Source organism: Chelmon rostratus, chromosome 8 (assembly GCF_017976325.1).
Source record: "Chelmon rostratus isolate fCheRos1 chromosome 8, fCheRos1.pri, whole genome shotgun sequence".
Classification (NCBI taxonomy): domain Eukaryota; kingdom Metazoa; phylum Chordata; class Actinopteri; order Chaetodontiformes; family Chaetodontidae; genus Chelmon; species Chelmon rostratus.
In genome coordinates this window covers 15805713-15828548 of record NC_055665.1, presented here as the reverse complement: position 1 = coordinate 15828548, position 22836 = coordinate 15805713, and the positions used below count along the sequence as shown (strand labels likewise).

General features: G+C 41.5%; 2 protein-coding genes across 3 annotated transcripts in view; both read right to left on the bottom strand.

Annotated features, from left to right (window-relative positions):
* Window positions 1-429: 429 nt before the first annotated feature.
* On the bottom strand, window positions 430-10154 carry im:7147486 (zinc finger protein 865). The gene is made up of 2 exons (XM_041942810.1): window positions 9958-10154; window positions 430-4493 (listed from the first exon to the last, which is right to left on the bottom strand). The coding sequence occupies exon 2, from the start codon at window positions 4438-4440 to the stop codon at window positions 1462-1464; it is 2979 nt and encodes a 992-aa protein (XP_041798744.1). The 5' UTR covers window positions 4441-4493; window positions 9958-10154; the 3' UTR covers window positions 430-1461.
* A 3692-nt stretch (window positions 10155-13846) lies between these two features.
* znf1035 (zinc finger protein 1035) overlaps window positions 13847-22836 on the bottom strand; it is a 31211-nt gene continuing 22221 nt past the window's right edge. For both annotated transcript variants that reach the window (XM_041942491.1, XM_041942492.1), the window contains one exon: window positions 13847-22816. In XM_041942491.1, coding sequence (XP_041798425.1) covers window positions 14386-22773 — 8388 coding nt within the window. In that variant the 5' untranslated portion in view covers window positions 22774-22816 and the 3' untranslated portion in view covers window positions 13847-14385. The remainder of the gene's footprint in view (window positions 22817-22836) is intronic.

Here is a 22836-nt window from a genome sequence, read left to right as displayed (position 1 = left end):
TATGCACCAAAATACCAAGATTCGGTTTACCTGTCAATGTAAAAAAAAAAAAAAATCTAATTCACACTGGTATGTAATTTTATTGTATTTCTCATAGGCCTACTAAGTGAACTGTAAAGAACTACAACTTTTCTAGGTCACACGGTTACATCTGAATCAAAGTTCCCTTAGGGTATAGGTAAATCAGCCAATAAATCCATCTGTATCCTCCAGTCACTGACTTTCCTACCAGTGTTTTTTTCTAAATTCTAAACTCTTGTTTGTAAGCATTTACAACACCATCTCCAAGGTTAAAAAACCTAAATCTTTATCTAATCTAAAATTTAATCTAAATCTAATTTATAAAAACAATAATAATCAGGCCTGTTATTATTGACATTTACTGTTGATTTGGTTTCAACTTACAATCCATGACTGACTGAAAATCACTTAATGATGTATTTGTTTAACAAAGGTACAAACTACGAATTTTAATCCAAAAGGATCCATTTTAAAGCCATATCAGTTGACGCTATGCTTTAATTGAATACTCCACAACATTCATAGACAAGCACAAACCAGGTGAGATGAATGAACTGGAACTCCCCAATGGGTCATCTAATGGAAGGACAAATAGCCTGGAGTTATTGATTTTTACATTCATATCATAAAAAAGCCCAACAATGATTAACTTCTTAGATGCTTGATTGCCCAGCCCTTTCAGTTTGGACTTGTGTCTAACACGTTTTCCATATTATCTTTACTATTTTCCTGTCTCTCATGACAGTGGATGAGACATCTATTAAATGAAAAAGCCTGTCTCACAAACCAGGGTTATTGGTTATCTGGATAGTTTTGGTGAGAAAAAGCCAGAACATGACACATGGATAGCTGTAGAAAGAGCTATTCCAGGCCTTAACTGCAGTTATCCACTTACATTTGAGAAAGATAACCCTGGGTCAATTGTGACTCCACTGTTATTATGGTCATCTTAAAACAAGCTCTTTACACAAAGTTTAAAATAACATCGACTTGTGTTAATCCTGCACTTTTTGCCTTAAAGCCTTGAAGATATTAGATCCCATATCACACAGAATGATGTAATGTACATGTTTCACATACCGGTATGTTTATTGACAACAGAAACAACAAGCTACATCACAACAACCTCTGTGATAAAAGTTTGATTACCAAATACTCAGGAACATTTACAGGCTAATGAGGCTTTGCAATAAAGGGATTAACTTGATAAAACTGAAATGTACAGGATATCGAAGCTGTATTTTTTAAAACAGTGATGAGCTACTCTAACACTCTCTCAGAGTTGCTTTAAAAAAACAAAACAAAAAACCCCTCCTTGAAAGGCTGTACAATGTCAAAATAACTCAACAAGTCAATTACAACTGGCAAATACAGAAATTTGCTTGGCTATTAAATGCACCACTTCTATGTTAGATATTTTTAAGAAAAACTTAAGTGTCATTACGACGTCAGCTGTTCTTGTGTTTTTGGCTGAGTGTCTCCAGCCATGATGCGATGAATCCTCCTGCGGTGGTTTTTGAGTGATTTAAGGTTTGGGTATGTACCTTGACAGACATCACAGCGATATGATTCAGACTGTTTGTGAGTAAGCAGGTGTTTCTGTAAACCGTCTACAGTGCCAAACCAGCGAAGACAAACAGGGCAACGCACGGGCTTAATGGCGGGCTTGCAAGCCCCACTCCTCTGGTGAAATAAAAGACTGATTGTGTTTGGGAAGTCAGAGTTGCAATGTGAACAGTGATAGGTTCTGGGTGGGTTCGTAGGTGGATTTATAGCCCGTCCGCCTTTGCAGCGATTCCACAATATGTGCCTTCGAAGCGAACACCGAGTGGCAAAAGTGTTGCCACATCGTATGCATACAATCCGTTGCTGCTTTTTTGTTGAATTTTGAGGCTGGTCTGCTTTGACACTTTGCTTTTGTGGATGCTGATGCACTGACTGAGATGGCTGCTGCTGAGGTCGCTGTTGCTGAAATCGAAGTAGTAGAGGTTGTGATCGTTGTGGTTGTAGTCCGGTCAACAGCTGGTGATGAGGATGCATATGGATCTGCAGATGAACTTCGTAGTCTGCCCAGGAATTAACAGTCTCTCCACAAGTCGGACATGTGTAGGATTCCTGTGCGTGCTTCTGCAGATGCTCTAGGAGAAGCCTTGGAGATGTAAATCCAACCCCACACTCGCATGTCACCCTCCTTGGAAGTACGGAAGGCAATGACATGATGCCCCAGTTGCCTCCATCATCCTCCTGGGTTTGACAGTCTGCTGCATTGCCTGACATACCCTGTTGTACAGTCACCCTGTTCACATCTGCCACAGTTTGTTGCAACTGACACTTCTTTCTGTGAGCCATCATGTTATCTTTGCGGTTAAAGGTCTTCCCACAGCCAGGGCAAGGAAACATTGGTTTCATATTGTTGGCATTTAGTGTAGTGGCACCCTGACTACCACTTTGTGCTACAGTCCCAGGTCCACGAGGCCTAAACCCACATAGCCGCAGATGGCGCCTCAAAGTAGATGGCCGACTGTATGTTTTCTGACACCTGTTACAAGGGTAACGTTTTACACCATCTCGGACAAAATAACGCAGGCTAGGGGGTGCTGTCTCTGCATGTTCACCTGAAACAGATTCCTTCAGCTCTCTTCCATCACCAGCTTTCCCTAGAGAGCTAAGCACCTCCATATCATCATCCAAGGGCATTGTCCACTGCCCTTCATTACTGTCTTCATTATCATCAACTACTGATGAATCCCAGCTACTCTTTTCTTCTCCTTGCTGGAGCGAAATCCCACAGAGGGAGGAATCCTTGTGCTTCTCCATTGTGGAAGTTTTTGGGTAGAAAGGTGGGAAGGTTTTTGCTGGATGAGACCAGGCCAACTGAGAAGCTGCAGATTGCTCTGAATTTGAAGAGGTCACCTCTACCTTGATACAGCCAGTCACTTCAGTACCCACTGCAACACTCTTGGAGATTTGAGATCCAGCTTTAACCTCTGCATCTGTTTCGGCTTTACTGTTTGATCTTAGTACTAGCATTTTCTGAATGGAGGGATTGGCCTGCTGAGGGACGGTTGACCCTCTGCCCTGGCACTTATGCGTTTTGAGGTTCCACCTCCGTGCGTAGCTGTGTTTGCACAACGGACAAAAGAAAACTTTTCTTGTATTGCTTAGACTATGGAATGGCACTAGTTTTGGGGCAAATGGCAACTTGTTTTTTAAAGGCCTTGATAGCTGTATGGTCTTGTTTCCAAACTGAGGGCACACGTGATTGTCAGGTAAAGGCAGGCGCCCAATGATAAGCTGTTTACAGCGACGGCAACATTTAATCCTCTCTTTTTTGTGCAAGAAATGATGCTCTGTCAGTTTATCCAAGTTTTCAAAGACCCTACGACAGCGGCCACACTGATATCTACCATATGTGCCTATACTGCTAGAATCCTTGAGTTTCTGACGGGTTTCAAGGACCACAACAGGTGAGAAAGTCTTAGTCAGAGAGACAACCCTTTTCTTACTGGACTCAAGAACTCTGCTGATGGATGGAGCTTTTGTCTTTATACCAGGTGTCGCAAGCAGCCGCCTCAACTGTGCAATAGAGAGATCATTGATTGGAGACACCACATTTTTTGCTTCTGGTGTTATGTCAACAGGAACGGCTTCTTGTTTGGGGGTAACTCCGTCATTGCTCTGATTCTGAGACTGAGGAGTTGGAAAGCGCTTCATATATGCTGATGCCAGCAACTTCATTAAATCAGTTTGTCTGGGTAAATTTGCACCATTTTCACTGCAGAGAACAGAATTAGCTTTGTCTTGGAAATGTATATCCTCTACACTCTTTGATATTTGCTCTGCTGCGGCTGACGTGTTCTCAAGTTGTTCACCCCCTTCATCTTGAGGGGGTGAACAGTGGCCTTGAGGAGTGGTTACTATGGCAATGCCATCCTCCAGGCCTGTATCCGCTTTATGGTCTGGTAATGTGGGTATTTCGACAGCTGGGGACCTTGAGGTAGAGGGGCAACTAAGGACCAAACCTGGCTGTGTGGGAAAAGCTTCGTCTGTCCTACAGAGAACACTATTATTATCCAGAGGTTGCAGTAGCTGTAGCTGAGAAACATGTGACCGCTTATGCTCCAGCATAAGACTGAAGTCCTGAAATTCCTCTCCACAATCGCATATGTAAAAAGATGGTGAAGGGCTCTCAGGCAAGACTGTCGGTGCACTGGGGTGTTCACTGGATGCGTCCATGCTTGCAAACAGTGTGTCGTGTGGGCTGATGTTAGGCTGTGGAGCAGCAGAGACCTTAGAGAGTGCACTAGCATGGGTTGCCTGATGTACCAGCAAGGAGGCCAATCCAGTGAAGGTGGCTGAACATGCCACACAACGATACACTTTGGAGGACGACGCACTTCCCTGAAACCCAAGCATCATGGCAGCCACTTGCACAGGACAATCCAGGTGTTGTGGTCATGCAAGAACGTTCCCTGTAAATCACACACAACAAACACAAAATTATGTCACCAAGTGAAAATGGACAGTTACAAGCACATTGTTGAAAAATACATTTTTCAACCTTAAATCTTCAGGGGAAAAAAAAAAAATTACATGCACCAAGTGAGTGCTTTACATAGGCAGTCTGGATATCAAAACAGACAAAAAAAAATAGAGAATAAAACCCACTTGATTATGATAGTAAGGATGAAAATAAAAATACAGACAATGCATAAATCCACAGAATACAATAATAAAATTGTAGGTAAAACTAGAGTAGAATAAAGATGAAAACAGAAATAAGGACAAAGCATCAAATCACAGCGTAAAATAAAACAATATAGGTAAAAATAGATTGCACAGAAAGCATAAAATCAAGAAAAATACAACATTTCAAAAGAAGTGCAGCTGTGCATAAGCGCAAGACAAAGCACAAAAGTTTCAGACCTGTATCATGAAGCAACAGCGAATTACTTAAAGGCTTAAGTGAAGAGATACGTTTTTAGGTTTAGATTGTCAGTGTTTAACCCTGTTGTTATTACCTAGTCCAGAATGTTACCATGCTGATGAGCGGCTTCAGTTAGATGTTATGTAAGTTCAAAGCACCCCATTTCCACTGGCTTTGTATGGCATGCTTTAGCCTTGCCAATATCATGTGCATTTCCACTTTATCCTCACAGCAGGGAAAAATCAGACAGACTGTGATACAGTGATCTGGGCAGGGCCAAACCATTACCCCTTTAACTAAACTGTGTTGTTGAGCAAAACCAATTGGCTACTGTTTTAAATCATTATGATGGACCCAATTAAGGATTTTTATATCACTTTCCTACTTACTCTGCCTAAAGGACAATGCACGTAGGAAGTGGGGTTTTTTTTAAGCATTTTTGCCATCTGTCACTTGTCCAACTTGTGGAACAAATATACTTCCATTTGATGAAATGTTTAACATCAGGGTGGGAAATCAGCACCAGCCACCAGCCGAATGCTTGTAAAACATGAGTGGCTGGTCAATTTCAGACACAGAATAATGATTTACTTTTGAATGGTTGGGGAATTTGAACATGTATCTGTTAGTGGTTGGTAAATGCTCACATTTTAAAAAGTTGATTTCCCGCCCTGATTAATATCAATATCAATATATATCAATATTCTAAAGTCAAATTTCTATCCAAATTGTTTGTTTGCTGCTTCTCTGACATCCGCCCTCCCTTTCTCTATTAAACTAAGTCTGTCAGTGGCAAAAACACTTTTAGTGGACATACACTGACAGTACGCAAACACCCAGAGGGATTCAATTGCTGGCTGCTGCACACTCCTTCAATATTGAAGAAAACTTCTAAAATTATTGTCTCCATCATCCAGTCACTCGGACACAAAAAACATGGCAAAATAGGGCCCATAATCAGATAATATGTGACTGGAATTCCCTCAGTTTGTCCAGGACAGTGAAGTCTTCCAGGATGCGTGGACCTGCTCAACTACACACACAACTTCACTTTCATTGATTGAAAATGGAAATCTAGGTCAAGCTGAAACTAGCACATAATTCAACAACATGGTAGAGGACGTTATCTTCTTTGTTTATTTTGTGATGTGTAGGTACTAGGTCTTTTAAAAGACGTTTTTGCTAAAACAAGTCGTATGTCTCTTGTTTTAATCTCCTTTTAACAGATAATTCCAGTCTCTGAGTCCCTCTCCTTTGCCCATCAAAACATTATAGCTATTTTAAGACCTAAGTAATGCCACTTCACATTAAAAGTCAGCAGCTGGTAAGGCAATGGAAGACTTTTATTGTGAAACAGCCACCGGAAGGGTAACCTCTTTTGGTCCTAAACCAAACCCTGGAGGACAGCTTTTCAGCTAACAACCTTTTGAGAGTGTGGAGAAAACTGCAGGACACTACCAACCACAGGAGACCATCCCCCCACACAGCTAAGAACCATCAACTGGCCGATGACCTGAATACATTTATTCTGTGGGTTTAATAGGCACGCATCAACATCATCACCCACCACAACTCGGACATCAAACAACCATTTACACCCCCTGCACGACTCTACCCTTTCCCCACAGACCCCCCAGCAGCACTCAGGATCTGTGATAAGGATGTGTGTAGCCTCTACAACCCTCTAGAACCAGGCGGCATGTCCCCTCATGTCTGTGGTGACCAACTAACACCCATCTTCATACAGATTTACAACAAATCACTGGTACTGTGTGAAGTGTCCTCATGCTTCAAACAACCTTAACATACCCGCAATCATCAAGAAGGTGCAACAGAGGGTGTATTTCCTGCATCAGCTCAGGAAGTTCAACCTGCCTCAACAGCGGATCCAATTCTACACAGGAATAATGCAGTCTGTTCTATGCACATCCATCATTGTGTCAGGTCTGGGTCTGCCACCAAACAGGAGAAGAGCAGACTGCAATGGACATACAGACTGCTGAGAAATCACTGGGGCCAACCTGCCCTCTATGCAGGACTTACACACATCCAGACTGAGGAAAGCAGGAAGCATCACTGCAGACCCCTCACAACGTGTTCCAACTTCTCCCCTCTGGTAGTTCATGACTGAACGCCAAAACAACCAGACACAAAAACTGTTTCTCCAAACAAGCCATCACGCTGATGAACAGTTAGCAGTCATACAGTGTCAATAACCCTCTGGCACCAAAAAAAAAAACAAAAAAACAAAACACTGAATGGCCATTATCATCTATTAATGCAGTTTTTAACATCTACATTCATTACTCATGTCACAGTCAACATAACTGCCTACACATTGTAAATTTCACTGTAGATATTGTTTATTGCCATCTCATTCATTGTATATATTGTTTTTATTTATATTTTTGCACTACTTATCTTATTGTTCAGTCTTTTGTATTTTTATCCTCACTGAGATGCATGTCTTTTTTTTCAAGCACATTGAGCGCAATGCCCTACTTGTACAGTAGAGCAAAAAAGTATTTAGTCTGCCACCAATTGTGCAAGTTCTCCCACTAGAAAGATGAGAGAGGCCTGTAATTTTCATTATAGGTACACTTCAACTATGAGAGACAGAAATTGGGGAAAGAATCCAGGAAATCATATTGTAGGATTTTTAATGAATTAATTGGTAAAAATCCTCGGTAAAATGAGTATTTGGTCACCTACAAATGAAGATTTCTGGCTCTCACAGACCTGTAACTCCACTCGTTACCTGTATTAATGGCACCTGTTTGAACTCGATATCAAGATCAAGCAAGATCTCACCGCGTGGGGTCAAAATGATCACAAGAACGGTGGGGAAAAATCCCAGAACCACATGGGGGGACCTAGTGAATGACCTGCAGAGAGCTGGGACCAAAGTAACAAAGGCTACCATCAGTAACACACTATGCCGCCAGGGACTGAAATCCTGCAGTGCCAGATGTTCCCCCCTGCTTAAGCTAGTACATGTCCAGGCCCGTCCAAAGTTTGCTAGAGAGCATTTGGATGATCCAGAAGAGGATTGGGAGAATGTCATATGGTTCAGATGAAACCAAAATAGAACTTTTTGGTAAAAACTCAACTTGTGTTTGGAGGAGAAAGAATGCTGAGTTGCATCCAAAGAACACCATACGTACTGTGAAGCATGGGGGTGGAAACATCATGCTTTGGGGCTGTTTTTCTGCAAAGAGACCAGGACGACTGATCCATGCAAAGGGAAGAATGAATGGGGCCATGTATCGTGAGATTTTGAGTGAAAACCTCCTACCATCAGCAAGGGCATTGAAGATGAAACGTGGCTGGGTCTTTCAGCATGACAGTGATCCCAAACACACCGCCTGGGCAACGAAGGACTGGCTTCGTAAGAAGCATTTCAAGGTCCTGGAGTGGCCTAGCCGGTCTCCAGATCTCAACCCCATAGAAAATCTCTGGAGGGAATTGAAAGTCTGTTGCCTAGCGACAGCCCCAAAACATCACTGCTCTAGAGGAGATCTGCATGGAGGAATGGGCCAAAATACCAGCAACAGTGTGTGAAAACCTTGTGAAGACTTACAGAAAATGTTTGAGCTCTGTCATTGCCAACAAAGTGTATATAACAAAGTATTGAGATGAACTTTTGTTTTTGACCAAATACTTATTTTCCACCATAATTTGCAAATAAATTCTTTAAAAATCAGACCTGGATTTTTCTGAAATTTTTTTTCTTCTCATTTTGTCTCTCCTGGTTTAAGGTATACATATGATGAAAATTACAGGCCTCATCTTTTTAAGCGGGAGAACTTGCACAATTGGTGTCTGACTACATACTTTTTTGCCTCACTGTATGGACTGCGTTAAAGTCCCAGCATACAAATCCAAGATCTAAAGATGCAAAAAATCCAAGTAATATACAAACTCTGCGTATCAGTGAAAATTGGATTAATGGTTTCATTGGAGCTGTGATGTCCAGCCAAACAGGAAGGACAAACTCTTCAATTTCAGTATTCACTTGTTTTGTTTTGGTAGTAAGCTCAGTCCTCCTGTGCCCGATGTTTGTGTCACTTAAAGATGATTAACACTAGTTTAAGGAGGAATGTCAATGATCTGTTGCATAGATGTATCATGTACCACGATGGATAAATGGTTAATGTTTAAATGTGGTTATCAAATTATGGCAGATTTTAGGTTACGATTACACATACTTCATTAATAGTTAAGTAACATTTACACTCTTAACATTAACCGTTTGGTGATCCTCTTCCACATGTACCACAAATACAAGACGGTCTGACTAAATTTCTGCCCATCTTGAAGATGTCAGCCATAATGGGGGATGTTTGGACTCTTCGCTTCACTATTCAGGGCACTCTAAACTTGTTGCTTGACTAATTAAAAACAAGACCACAACATAAACTCAAACCTGATTTGAACTTAAGTACACATGAATGGGGAGGAAAGCTATATTTACAGTTTCACTATGTGACTAAGCAAATAACAACGAACTCAACCGCAAGTAGAGCACCGAACATTAGGAAAACATAAACAAAAACAACGCACAATAACGGAATCCATGCTAAGAAAGAAAAAAGGTGAATATCGGGAGTCTCATGCTACGTTCGCTTGCTAATGCTGGCCACAGTGCTAACTGACACAGGGATGTTGTTTTAATACTAATACAGACAGTATCGGTTTGACGAGCTATATCTTAGGCTGACTATCTTTTCACATGAACACTGATAATCTAACACGCTTGCTATCTTGGCACATGACCCTATAGCTATAGCTAACGCTACGTGTGTTTTCCTATGATCCGACCCAGCCATTGCTAGCTTGTTCATATATCTCAGAGGGGTTGGTAGTGAGAGCTCACCAGGGGGAGGTGGCCACCACGTTCCTGGAGAAGGCCATCGAAAGGAAGAACGTTAGCAACCTAGCCACCATGACCTACGGAGCAGTTTCTGCACAATAACCAACGGTTTTTATATTCACGTAGCGCTACTCACCAGCTACGGGAATGTTCTTATTAGCCCTCAAAATAAAGCCACAATGGCTGAGCGGGAGGAGAGGAGACGGCTCGGCAGACATCTGCTCATGTACAGACCACGGACTCTCCAGGGAAACACGGCTCTGCTCTGTCCTATGGTGAACAAATGTGATGCTGTGCCAGGAGGAAGAGCAGAGGGTTCAGAGTTGCAGCTGCAGCAGGCGCGGAGCGGAAACGCACATTACTTGGCGCATGCGCAGTTAAGCCCTCTAGGAAACGCGCTGGGCTGTGCGCCCTGGCTGCGCGGTAACGTGTTCCTGCGGCTTCATTTTTCTTCCCACCCGCATTTCCTGAAGACCCGCCCTACTCTGCCTCTGATTGGCTAGTGTTCGTTTCTCGGTTAAGGTTAGATGTTTTTTTTAGATGGTCCAGTCTTGATAACATTTTCCGCTCTGAACGCGCAGTTCATTTGAGTCAAAAAGTTCAACTTTCATATTTGGCACATGGTTTTTATAATGCTCCCAGTTAGTCTCAGTTATTTTGCAGTTTGTAGCTCCTGACTTGCAGTCATTGCTTATTTATAGCCAATTTTTTCTTAGTATGCTTAATGTTATGAACCAAATTCCTTGTATGTGAATTTGGCAGTAAACCTGATTCTAATTGGCTGGCTGTTGAAATCTCAGTGAAACACCTGCCTGAAGTGGAGGAGTTTAGGTATCTCAAGATCTTCATTACTGAGGGTTGATTTTTAAAGATTAACCACCATTCAGCTGGCGGTTCAGTAGCTGCAGCTGTATCATTTCCTGTGGTGATGAGGAGAGACCAGATTCATCAAGCTCTTGATTTACTGGTTGATTGCACCGTTCTTCACCTGTGGGCAGATGATCTGGGTACTAACTGAAAGACACAAACTGCACATAGCTGATACAAGATTTGTTATCAGCTTGGAGGGCTGACCATATGCATGACAGGGTGAGGAGCAACAAGGTAGGAACCCAGTGCTGTTGATCTTTATGTGGACGGACCACGCAAAATTGTAGGGGCAGCCTCTGGGGCATACTGTGGTGTAGACCCAACTGCGAGTAAACCCTGAAGCAGATTCAGCTCACAATGCAAGGATGATGTCTTGAGAAAAATCCTGAAAGTTACTAAAAAGTCACAATATATGCTTTTTTGATAAACCGCAAAAAAAAAAAATCATGTACATCAATAATAGGGTAAACCAATGTATTTTTGAAGCTTAGTGTATACATCACTGTAATCATTCTCACTTTGTCAGGATGACTGTCAGATTTTTTCATCTGTCAGTTCTTGAATGCTGCAAATTATGAGGGGATGTATCTGTTGCTTACCTGTGCAATGGTCTCTTTTAAGAAATTTCCCGCTGGCAGCCACACAGCAGTAATTGTAATTTGATTTAAGTTCTATAATTACCTTTTTGATCAGTTGCTCTTTCTCTTCATATGAAAACATAACATTCGCATAGTATTGCAATGACTTATATAATTGTGCTTAATTACAAAATGGGAGCATGATACACATATATGAAATCATAAATTGATAGTTCCTTGAGATAGTAAGTATGAAATACATATGACAATTAAACAAAAACAGATATTGTCAAACTACCCTCTCCAGGCGTGGAAAGGAGATGTGGCTGCAAGACTTGCATCTTTCCCTGGAACCCCATGAATAAAAGCCATCTTCTGGTTGATTGGAGTGCTATGGAGTGGTTGGGATATAGTTCATGATTATTAAAAGCCCATAGCCTGACCTTCACCTTGAAAGGCAGTGCAGGCAAATACAGACAGGTAGAAGCTGTGAGGAAAGGTTCTACACGAAGGACTTGAGCCTTTACTATGTGTATCTATGGATCTGCCTACTAACCTCACTGGGGTGAAGAAAATTAATGAATAGGGACAGAATTCCACATGTCGACTATAAGGCTGTCCAAGAAGAGAAGGAACTATTACAGTTTCTGTATACAGTGTTGCAGTGTCAATGATTGCTTGACCAGTTAATAATGTTCAGCACTCCCAACTACATTCCTAGAGCTACATCAGACTGGGAAAGTAACTACAGCCTGCGGAATCAGAGTTCCTCTGATTAAAATTCAGGCTTCAGGCTTTGAGTTGGTAGATTGGTAACCACATAGATCAGGCACAAATGCATTGCTTGGCTGGAAAGCACTTGACCACTGACTGGTCAGGTGTCATCTGAAGTCCAGGCAGATTCTTAAAACCTGGTGGGGAGTGAGGTACAGTAAGTCCACTGACATCCAGTGACCGCATTATCCCCTGCAGCTGAACCTCTGCAGCATGGGGAACCATACAAATGTGGTTCCTACTCTGCAGACAGGGCCCACACAGCTTCACATTGCATTGCTGCCTTCCTAAACCTCTAGGATAAAGCAGGTGCTTCTGAGGTGAAATAAGACTGGAATATGTGCTCTGATAACGGGAATAGGACTTTTCTGACTAATGCCACCACAGCCAGGCTGAGTAAGTTTATGAACTGCACTATATCTACGTTTTCAGGATATGGAGATGATATACATGCTGTTAACTTTCCTATTCCAATCCAATATCTCATGTAGCCCCTCCAGGGGTCCTCTGATCCCATAGGTTTTAAGATGTTTATTGTTTCAAGTTCTTTTCAGAGTTAGACACTTACACACTCTTGATGGTGTGAGATGTTCATGGAGGTGGAACCTAAAAATCTGTAACTAAGAGAAAGCCGGATACAACATCCGAGGCAAATCTTTGACACAGTTAATATGGAATTTGTAGCTTACTTGTCTTAGCTCTACTGGACAGTGTACATCTGTTTGAATGTACTCAAAGAAGCATGAATGACAGGTCACTATTTCCTTGCCGGGTACATGATCAATCCTCATATCCCCAACCAACTTCTTCTATGGTTCCATGCAGGAACATTTTGCGAAGAAGTTAATTCTCAATCAGCAACTGTTCACTGAGGTCTATGTTTCCTATTCTAGTCCAGTACATCAGGGCTGTCAGAAAGAACTGGGCCCACATCACCTGGACTAATTCACAATATCCTTCATGCAATGGATTACAATTATGGTTATGCAGCATCTATGAAACTGCACACTAGCTGAGCGGAAGTCAGTTAACTGGATACTTCATATGGAAATACAGGTACATTTCTGAATTTTTTGTGCACTAGCAAGATCCATAGAAATGCCACTTTTACAGAAACCATTGATTACTGTACGTGTTAGAACAATTAATGTTCTGAAACAGACCTTCTTTGCCAACCTTTGTGGGGCTGAGCCAGTTCTTCAGTCAGGATTATCTGTCAAGAGTGAGGCAGTTCTTTCATTGTTGCACTACAACCATAAGGTTTGTTTTTTTAATGAGAAAATGATCATCATTTGATATGGTTAGGATTACCTCCTTATATAAGGCTCGGGGTAATGTCAGTATGAATATTTGCAAAGCACTTTAGTGACTAGATTTTTGTTCTAGCACATCACACAGCTGCTCTGCAACATTAAACAATTTACAATTTGTTTGTGGAGGTACTATTGACTTTTTTAAAAACAGATTTTTCATTCCTCATACTAAGAAGCTGATTTTCTCCACCCAGCTCCACCTGTTGTCTCTACTCGCCAGGTTTCTATCATGTTTGCGCTAACTTCTGTTGGTGGACTTGAAATCAACTATTTTGATCAAATGAAATGAGGCTTTTCAGAACCAGTGAATATTTTCTTTGCTTAATTTCTGTTAGCTTCACCCAAAGTACACAGAAATGCATCAACTCAAATTTCTTATGAAAGTAACATCCTTGGGTTGTGAAAGGAATATTCAATTAGAACATCTTTGGAATGTCTGTACAAGATGCTCATCAATATCAAAAATGCAGCAATGATAAACACGTGGGACTGTTAAACTGAAAATTACAAATTTATCTATAGTACATCAAAAGTTATAGAAAATACCAATAGATTAAAATGACCAGTTTGAATCTCTTTATTGTAAACAAAACTGACAAATCTATTTCAAAATAAATGTCAAACACAAAACATGTCCATGTTTGATCAAAGCTTTCAGCCTTTATCCAACACATTTTAAGATCATTTCATCCAATCATGCTTTGTCTGTGTTCATCAAACAGAATATTAACTATCTTTACAAAATGTTATCATAGATTTACAAGCACTGTCAAGAAACTATGTGGCTAATTTATGGTATACAAATTCCAGTAATAGAAGAAATATATACAATGTAAATAACAACTCAGAACAAGATACCCTGTCATACTGACATGAGCCAATAACTTTATAAGTATGTAACAAGGGCAATAATACAAACTGGACCTAAACTGGGATTAAAAGTGGAGGTACACAGTCAGATGTAAGGCATGAAAGGAATTTCAAGTTACTTTAGTTACAGTAAATCAAAGGGAAGAAGGGTAACAACCATTACTTAGAGGAACCAGCATGAGTCTGTTGATGTTCCTCCAGTAGGTGAGGAAAAGCAAAGGCTTTGTCACATTCGGTGCATTCATATACAACTTCGCCAACATGACTTTCTTGGTGCTGCTTAAGGAGAGACCACTGGCTGAATGACTTGTAGCACATATCACAGCGGTACTCTCCAACTTCTTTTTCAGCATGCAATCTCATATGCAAAGACAGCTCTTGTGCTGAATTGAATTGGGTGTGGCAATGAGTACATTTGAGCTTGTTTTCTGTCAACTGAGCTGTGTCTTGAGCCACAGATTTTTGACGATGCCTTCGTTCGTGTTCTTTAAGGTACCGCTTCAGGGCAAACGTTTTTCCACAAAGCTTACATTTGAATGGCTTCTCATTTGGGTGCTGTTTATTTTGATGCTCCAAGAGACAACTTTTTGAGGAGAACTGCATTGAGCAAACAGGGCAATAGTACAAATCATCTCCTGTAACATCAATCTCCTCCTCCTCTCCTGGTGCTTGATGGTAAGTAGGAGTGGGTGTCTTAGCTGATGGATTTGAGTATTCATTCTCCAGTATTTTGTGGGAACAATGGTGCTGGTGGAAGGCATCGCTTCCCAAAAAGCTCTTGCCACACTCTGTGCATTTTAATTCAGTAGCTGATGTAAGATGACAGCGCTCATGTTCTTCAAGCTTACCTCCAGAGGGAAATGTCATTTTACAAATTTTGCATTCAAATGTACTGTCAGGATGAGTGGGAAAATGACCAATCAATTCTGTGGCAGTAGTAAAACACTGATGGCAAACTGGACATATGAAACCATGTGAAGGACCACCATCTTTATCTTCAGTTTCACATTTAATTCCTGCTGCAGTGTCAACATGGCTCTTCAGATGGCTGAGGAAGTGCTGAGATGAGGAAAAGCTATTGTTGCACTGATTACATGGATATTCAATGTTAGACCATGATAGATGATGGGTGGTCCTGTGCTTTTTCAGGTGAGATGCATGCAGAAAATGCTTATTGCAGTCTGAACAGGAGTATGGTCGCTCTTTGGCTGCCATGCAACCATGCTCTGAGAGCTTCTCTGGGTCTCCGAAACGCTCACTGCAAACACCACAGCGATATTTAAGTTCTTTGTTGACTAATGATGAGCTTTCAGAGAGTGCAGCAGACTTTTTATGTTTTTCCCTTGAAACTGAAGGTTGGTTATAGTCACCTGACCTAGAGTGGCTTTTCCGATGCTCAGCTCTACTACTCTTGGAGAGAAAAACACGATTGCATATGTCACATGGGAAGTTCTCCTCACGGTGGGTAGACATATGTTCTGCTAACTGTGTGGGTCCTGTGAAACTGAGGTGACACTTGGCACAACGGTATGGACGGCTCTTTCCGTGAGTATGCTTATGTTTACGAAGTGCAAATAGAGAGACAAAACCCCTGCCGCATGCCTGACACTGAAATTCAGACTTGTGCATTCGTTGATGCTGCTGCAACTGGGATGCCTGGAAAAAACATCTGCCACATTCGGCACATTCATGTGGTTTTTCACCCAGGTGACACCGCTGATGATCCTCAAGACTTTCTGATGTTGGGAATGTCTTGCCGCACACATGACATGGGAAGTATGGTGCAGAGTCTGAGTCACTGTCCTCACTGCTGTTATTTTCATCTTCATCACTTTCACCAGTTGTACTGACTTGACTGCTGGATGGTTGTTCAGCGCTGCTCTTTTCCTGTACAGTGGTCACATGGTCCTTTTGCTCTTTTTTATGCCATTTTCTATAGTGTCTTGCCAGTGATTTTTTGACTGAATAGGACTTGTTACAGAAAAGACAAGTAAATACATCATCTGGATGGTCTTCACCATAATGATTACATAAGGATGGTCTTGTCCAAAACCTTTTGTTACATAGTTTGCAAGCATAAGGTCTACTTGGGTCATGACATGTTCTGTGGTTTTCAAGATCAGATAATGTTTCAAGGACCTTGGAGCAGTCAGGGCAAGAATATTTCTTATTACTTTCATGCATCCTCATGTGTTTTTCAAGATTTCCTGGACTAGCACACACCCGGCCACACTTAGGACATGTATTGCGCTTTTTCTCTTGTTCCTGTCTTCCATGGTCTTCAAGGTGGCTAATGAGCATCAACCCATCTGTGAAGCTCTTGTCACATTCTGAACATTGGTACTGAACAACTTTTTTCTCTTTGCTCCGGCTGTCTTGCACCTCATTTCCTTCTGAATTTTGTGGGGATTCATCCATGGAGTCCTCTTTACAGGAGAAGTTGGTCTGCAAAACCCCAGTGCCAGTTGTTTTGGAGCCTTCTTTGAACACTAGAACAGAGTCCTTCAATGCAAAATCAATCTCTGCTTTCAAAGGGACTTCCAGCTCTTCAGTTGTATTCCTCTCTGAAACATGTCCAAATCTACATTTCCTGTAGTGATTACGCAGAAGACTTTTGTTCCAGAAGCCTTTCTGACATGTTTTGCAATTAAAAGGAAGCTCCATTGTGTGTGTGCGCAGATGAGCAGTTACTCCAGCTTTACTTAAAAAGGACATATCGCACTCTGAGCAGGTAAATGGTTTGGGGACCTCCCCATCAAGAGCTGTATCCAGTTTACAGATTAAATTAGCATCATCACTAAGACGTTTGTCACAACTCTCATCCAAAGGCTCTTCTTTGATGTTTGGTATATTCAACAGATGGTGTTGTAGGGGAGCAGTAGACACTGGTGGAACCATTGTTTCCATCTTGTGTGCATTTAAAAAATGCTCTTGGAGCTGTGAAAAAAGCAAAAAACGGGAACTACAATATGCACAAGAAAAGCCTTTTGGTGGGCTTTGAGATGCTGACTTTTGGCTTGGGCAAACTGATGACTTTGAGAAGCTCGGTGTTGAAATGCACCTTGCTTTGTGATTCTCAAGACTGGCTTGTGGGAAAAATCCTCCACATCCGTCACAGAGCACTTTATTTTGCTGTGATTTCTTGGTGCACTTTGGGAAGTGACGTTGCAAATAATCCTTCCTAATAAATCTCTGACCACAATACTCACAAGCATATGGCCTCTCTCCTGTGTGCAGGCGGGTGTGCACTCCTAACTGATAGCGGTTTCCAAAAACACGGGGGCAATAACTACAAACATATTTGTACTTTCTGTTAAAATGTGGCTGGATCCTCTCAAGAATTCGATTTCTGACGTCATCAACAGATTTTGTCACATTTTCTGTTGATGGATTAGTTCCCAGTGGTAAAGAAGCATTTGCTTCTTTGGAGACCTTTCTGCACCTTTTGATCTTCTTATGCTTTTTCAGAGATTTTTCATGAGCAAATGACGTGCCACAGCCTGTGCACTTGAATAATTTTGCAATATGAAACATTGTGTTGTGACGGGAAAGTTTAGACTGAGTTGGGAAGCTCCTAGAACAAACTTCACACTCAAATGACTCCCGCTTTTCAGCAGGTTCAAGGCCAAATTTATTTTGCCAACCCTTGCCAACATCATCTAAACTGATTTTCGGAATGCAGACTTCCAGTCGTGATCTTTTCCCTTTACAACGAGTCTGGTGTACTTTCAGATGATCATATCTTGAAAAGCAGCTGTCACAGGCTTTGCAGCGATATGGTTTCACTTCGTTGTGTGTCAAAATGTGACGTCTCAGGTTTCGTGATTTCATGAAAGTCTTGGTGCAGAATTTACACTTGTACTCAGCTTCACCCTCTGCTTGGGGCTTTTGTGCTGCCACTCTGAGAGTAGGCATGTTTGACAATTGTTTTGCCACATGACTTTTGACTTTTGAATGCCCCTCTTTGTAAACACCATCACAGAAAGCTTCGTGCTGCAAACACATTGTCTGACTTCCATATCTGTGGCCACAGTGTACACATGCATAAGGTTGCACACCAGTATGCGAAACAACATGTCTCAAGAGTAACGATCTATACCTGAACCTCTGCGTACAGTGAGGGCATTTAAAGTGAAGCTTGTCTGTTGCATTGGATTGTAAATCCATTTTATGGACATTCTGGCTTGTTTGAGAAGTGCTTTTGCTGAAATCACCATTAGGAGATGATAAGCCAGTGTTGGGCTTTGTTCCGATGCAGTTCTTTTGATGCTGGCTTAATTTTGTAAATCCATAGTACTGTCCACAGCTTGAACATAGAAGCAGAGAGTTCACCTTGTGGCCACGGTGATGATTTTTCAGGCGCATTTTCTTTGAAAACACCCGTGGACAATAGACACACTGATGTAACCCCTTTGTCTTAGTGTCAGACTCCATTACAAAATGTCTGGTTGGAGCAGGCAAGCATTTCTCAATGTGAAGTTTAAGGTACAATTTCCGGTAAAACTGTTTTCCACAGTTTGTGCAGGAAAAGGGTTTGTCTCCTGTATGTTTGATCATGTGGCGCAACAAATAGCGGCGACTACGGAAATCAAGTTTGCAAAATGGACATTGGTTTGACGAGGACCCAGATATATGTGTAAGACAATGTTTTCTGAGTACTTGGGCATCATCAAACACCTCTTTGCATAAGGAACATTGCAGCTGTTTTGGTCCACTCTGCTCTTTCACAGATTCCAAGGACTGTTGGGGTTTTAATTGTGGTTTCTCTTCTTGCTGAAATGCCTTGTTTTCTCTATTTCTGTGGCCATCTAGATGCCTGAGGAGATGTGCAGGATACTGGAACTGCAGATGGCAGTCCGGGCATTGAAGCATTCCCCTTTTAAGATGTGAGCTTCTGTGCTGAATCAGTTCTCCAATAGTTGGAAGAATCTTTCTGCAAACAGTGCACTGAATCCTCCTCTGGTGAACGATTTTATGACCAATCAGGTAGGCACGTTTCTTGAATCCTTTTCCACATTCCAGACAGCTGTATGGTCTTTCACCTTTGTGATTGCGCTCATGTTTCTTCAGGGACTGTGATGTGCCAAAACATTTTCCACAAAAATGGCAGCTCAGGGCAAGACTGCTATTTCCTTCAGCTGATTCTAAGTCATCCTTACTCTCTTCAGTCTCTGCACTGTTATAAGTTGCTGGTTTAGACATGGTAGAGAAAATTGAATTCCTGTACCTGAACATTTTACCAGTGAGTTTAAACAACTCATGTTTCTTCATATGCCTGTACTTTCCAGAAGCATGACAAAAAACTGCTGGACAAAACTTGCATTTGTAACGTGGTACAGGCTTGGGGGCAGTTGGAGCTGCAGGGACTTTTTTCTGTTCATTTTCCTTTGACAGAGTTTGTTCATTTCCTTTTGTTTTGTTCCCTTCAGTGTCTTGTCCTGAATTTTTCTTTTCTTTTGCAAGCCGATTAACACACTCTCTGAGGCAAGATGTGTTAATATGTCTATATCTGTTGGATGCTAAAGTGAATGTAGCGTGACACAAGGGACATCGATATTTACCAGCAACTTTTTCTTTACCACCACATACTGAATCTTTGACACAGTAACGCAAATGTCGAGCCCTATTGTATGAGTACTTGAAAAGCCGTGGACAAAGAGGACATTTATATCTTCCTCCTGTCTCATTCTCTACTTCTTGACTTTTCTCACCACTAAGTTTTGTGGTAGACTGACTTGGTGAAGCTGCCAAATTCTTTTCCTTGTGTATCTTGAAGGAGTGCTTTTTGGCCTTCTCTGCAGTTGGGCAGCTTTTACTGCACTTTACACTCCACAGATTTGTTTTAGAGATGTCAACAAGCTTTACGAAACATTTGGGCAAATTTGCATATGGTTTGTTCTGTACCATGTCCTTTAGTGGTGGTGTTTTGGTTTCGCTGGTAACAGCATCAGAATTTGTAACTGGAACTTTTGGCTGCTTGCATCTACCAGGTATACGCTTGTGTCTTTGCAGGGTACCACCCTGTGCAAAATACAGTCCACATCCATTGCACTTGAAGGGTGTTTTGCCAGTGTGAATTCGCATATGCCTGATATACTGAAACATTTTTGAAAATATGAGTCCGCACCTAATGCACTTGTGGCGGCCATGGCGTTTTTTTTCCTTCTGTAGGCTCGAAGAAGAAGGGAGCAGAGGGCTTTCTTTGGTTACACCACAAATATGTTTTTCAGCTTGTTCTTTCCTCATCAGGTACAGATTACAATTTTTGCAAAAATGGAAATTGCACACTGAATGGCAATGATGGTGGTGTTCAATTAGATGCTCTACACTGTGGGTTGTGTGTTGACAACTTGCGCAATGATATGAGCTACTCATTCCATTTATTGGCGCTAAGGTTTTCATTATTACAACAGGCTGCAGACTTTTTCTCATTTGTATAGAGGATGTCAGTTGAAGTGCTTGTCCTTTTGAATGATTCAGGCTGTTACCATGAGGTCTGGCGAAAGAAGGGTCTTTATATTTATGTGTGTCAAGTTTTGTTTCATCACTGTCACACGAGGAGTCTTCTCTTGACAGAGGTTCACCATAAAGCACGCCAAGCACGTATGGTTCCTCTGTAGATGAGCCGGGCTCTTCAGATGACTCTTTTGCATTTTCAGCAACATCCCCACTAAGGCTTCCTGGTTCTAGGGCCACTGGGCTTGGATGTAGTAACTGTTGCTGATCTGGAGAGGAGGTTGTATTTTTCTTCTCTGCTGGACTTGTCCACTGTTTTCCAAGACAGGGATTTATATCTGTGCTTGAGGTGTTTGAATGTAAGCACATTTTTAAACTATTATAAACATTTTGTTCTTGGGTGTCACTAGTCAAGAGGCCACTACAATCTGGACCTGTAGGAGAGGTTGTCGTTTTTTTCACTGGTGGACTTGTTGTTTCCTTTTTTGGACAGGACTTCATATCTGTGCTGGAGCTATCTGGCTGTGAGCAGGATTCTACATGGGTAGCAATATCTTGCTTCTTGTCACTAGTATCAATAGAAAGACTGTCACTAGTGACGCCAGAATGATTATAACATGGATCTGTGTTGGAGTTATTTGGCTCTAAGGAAGACTCTGAATGACCTGGAACACTTTGTTTCTTCTTGTCACTGGCTTTACTGAAAAGACCCTCACTCATTAAAACAGGGCTATCACAAATATTGTCCTGAGCTACACATTTGTAAGACTGATGCTGAGAGAAATGCAAACAGGATTCAACATTATGACTGTTGCTTTTCAAGGTACGTGTGCATTCCCTCTGTTCATGAGCATCGTCTTTGCAATCGGCCACCTTGACACCTGGTGAATCTGAAGATTGAGAGGTGAATGACTGAATGTCTTTCTTCTGACAGTTGGTTTCCATATTTTCATCTTGACCATCAGAGCAATAGGGATTTGGGTCTTTCTGCTTATCTAATGAACCTGATTCTTTCCTTTCTCCTTTTAGGATTTCACTTGTGTCCTGCACCTCACCCTCTTTTTCATCTAAGTGATCTTGCTCTTTGTCAAATGCAGTCATGGTGTTTGGAGCAGTTGCAGTGATCTGCTCCTCTTCATTGCCATCTGGGTCCTTCTCTCTTCCATGACCAGTTAAATTTCCTTGGCCGCTTTCTGAGTTGTTGGAATATTTTCCTTGAGCGAGACCTCTCTCCACATACTCCATTTGTTTCTGATCTTCACAACCATCATTTTCATTTCTATCCTCTACAGTGTCACTCCCTGTACTTGTCACCGTGTTAGTAGAAGTAATAGAGGACTGATTGTGTCCTGTGTAACATTTGACAGTGTTTTCTGGACTTTTCATTTTGTCTTGTGCACATTCAATAACGTTTACTGCCTTCACATTTGACAGACTTGGCAAAATTACTTTAGTCTGTGACACATTAGGGCATGGACTCTCAGTTGGAAATGGCATATTTCCAGTATCAGCAAAAAGCCATTCCGATGAGCTGTGTTTTATGGTAACATCAGTTGTAGGTGTTGGAACTGAATTACTTGCCATGAATTTACAAGAGGTTCTTCTTGTTTCACTGACATCTGCATCTGAGCAGCTACTGACATCTGAGTAGTCCTCAAGAAATGATGTAGCAAGCATTCCACAGTCTTGCTTAAGTCCTTGTAAATCTGCTTCTAAAGATGAAGGAAAAGATTCTGATGTTGATAATCCATCTGTGGCAAAATCTATATCACCATTTCCACATCTTGGCAAGTAATCTTTCTCCATTTGTTCTCCATCAGCTTGCCATGTTGTTTCCTTGTAGTATTTTTGATATACACAGTCTGAGCTGGAATTTTCAATACTGGGATTTGTGTAATAGTCCGTGTTGAAGTTTGGGTTTGTTTCAGGGGATTCATGTGAAGCCACTGTGCCAGGGAAGTCATGATGTCCAATGAAGTTCTCTATATGCTGGGAAAGACTTCCGTCTGACTCTGATGTCCTTCTCAAAGTGCTTGGATCCGACGATAGAGGTGGAAGGTTATGGAAGTATGAATCCCATCCATGAGCCATTCTCTGCAAGGACTGGAAACCAAGCTCAATGTTTTACCCACTCCTGAAAATAAAAAGAAGCAT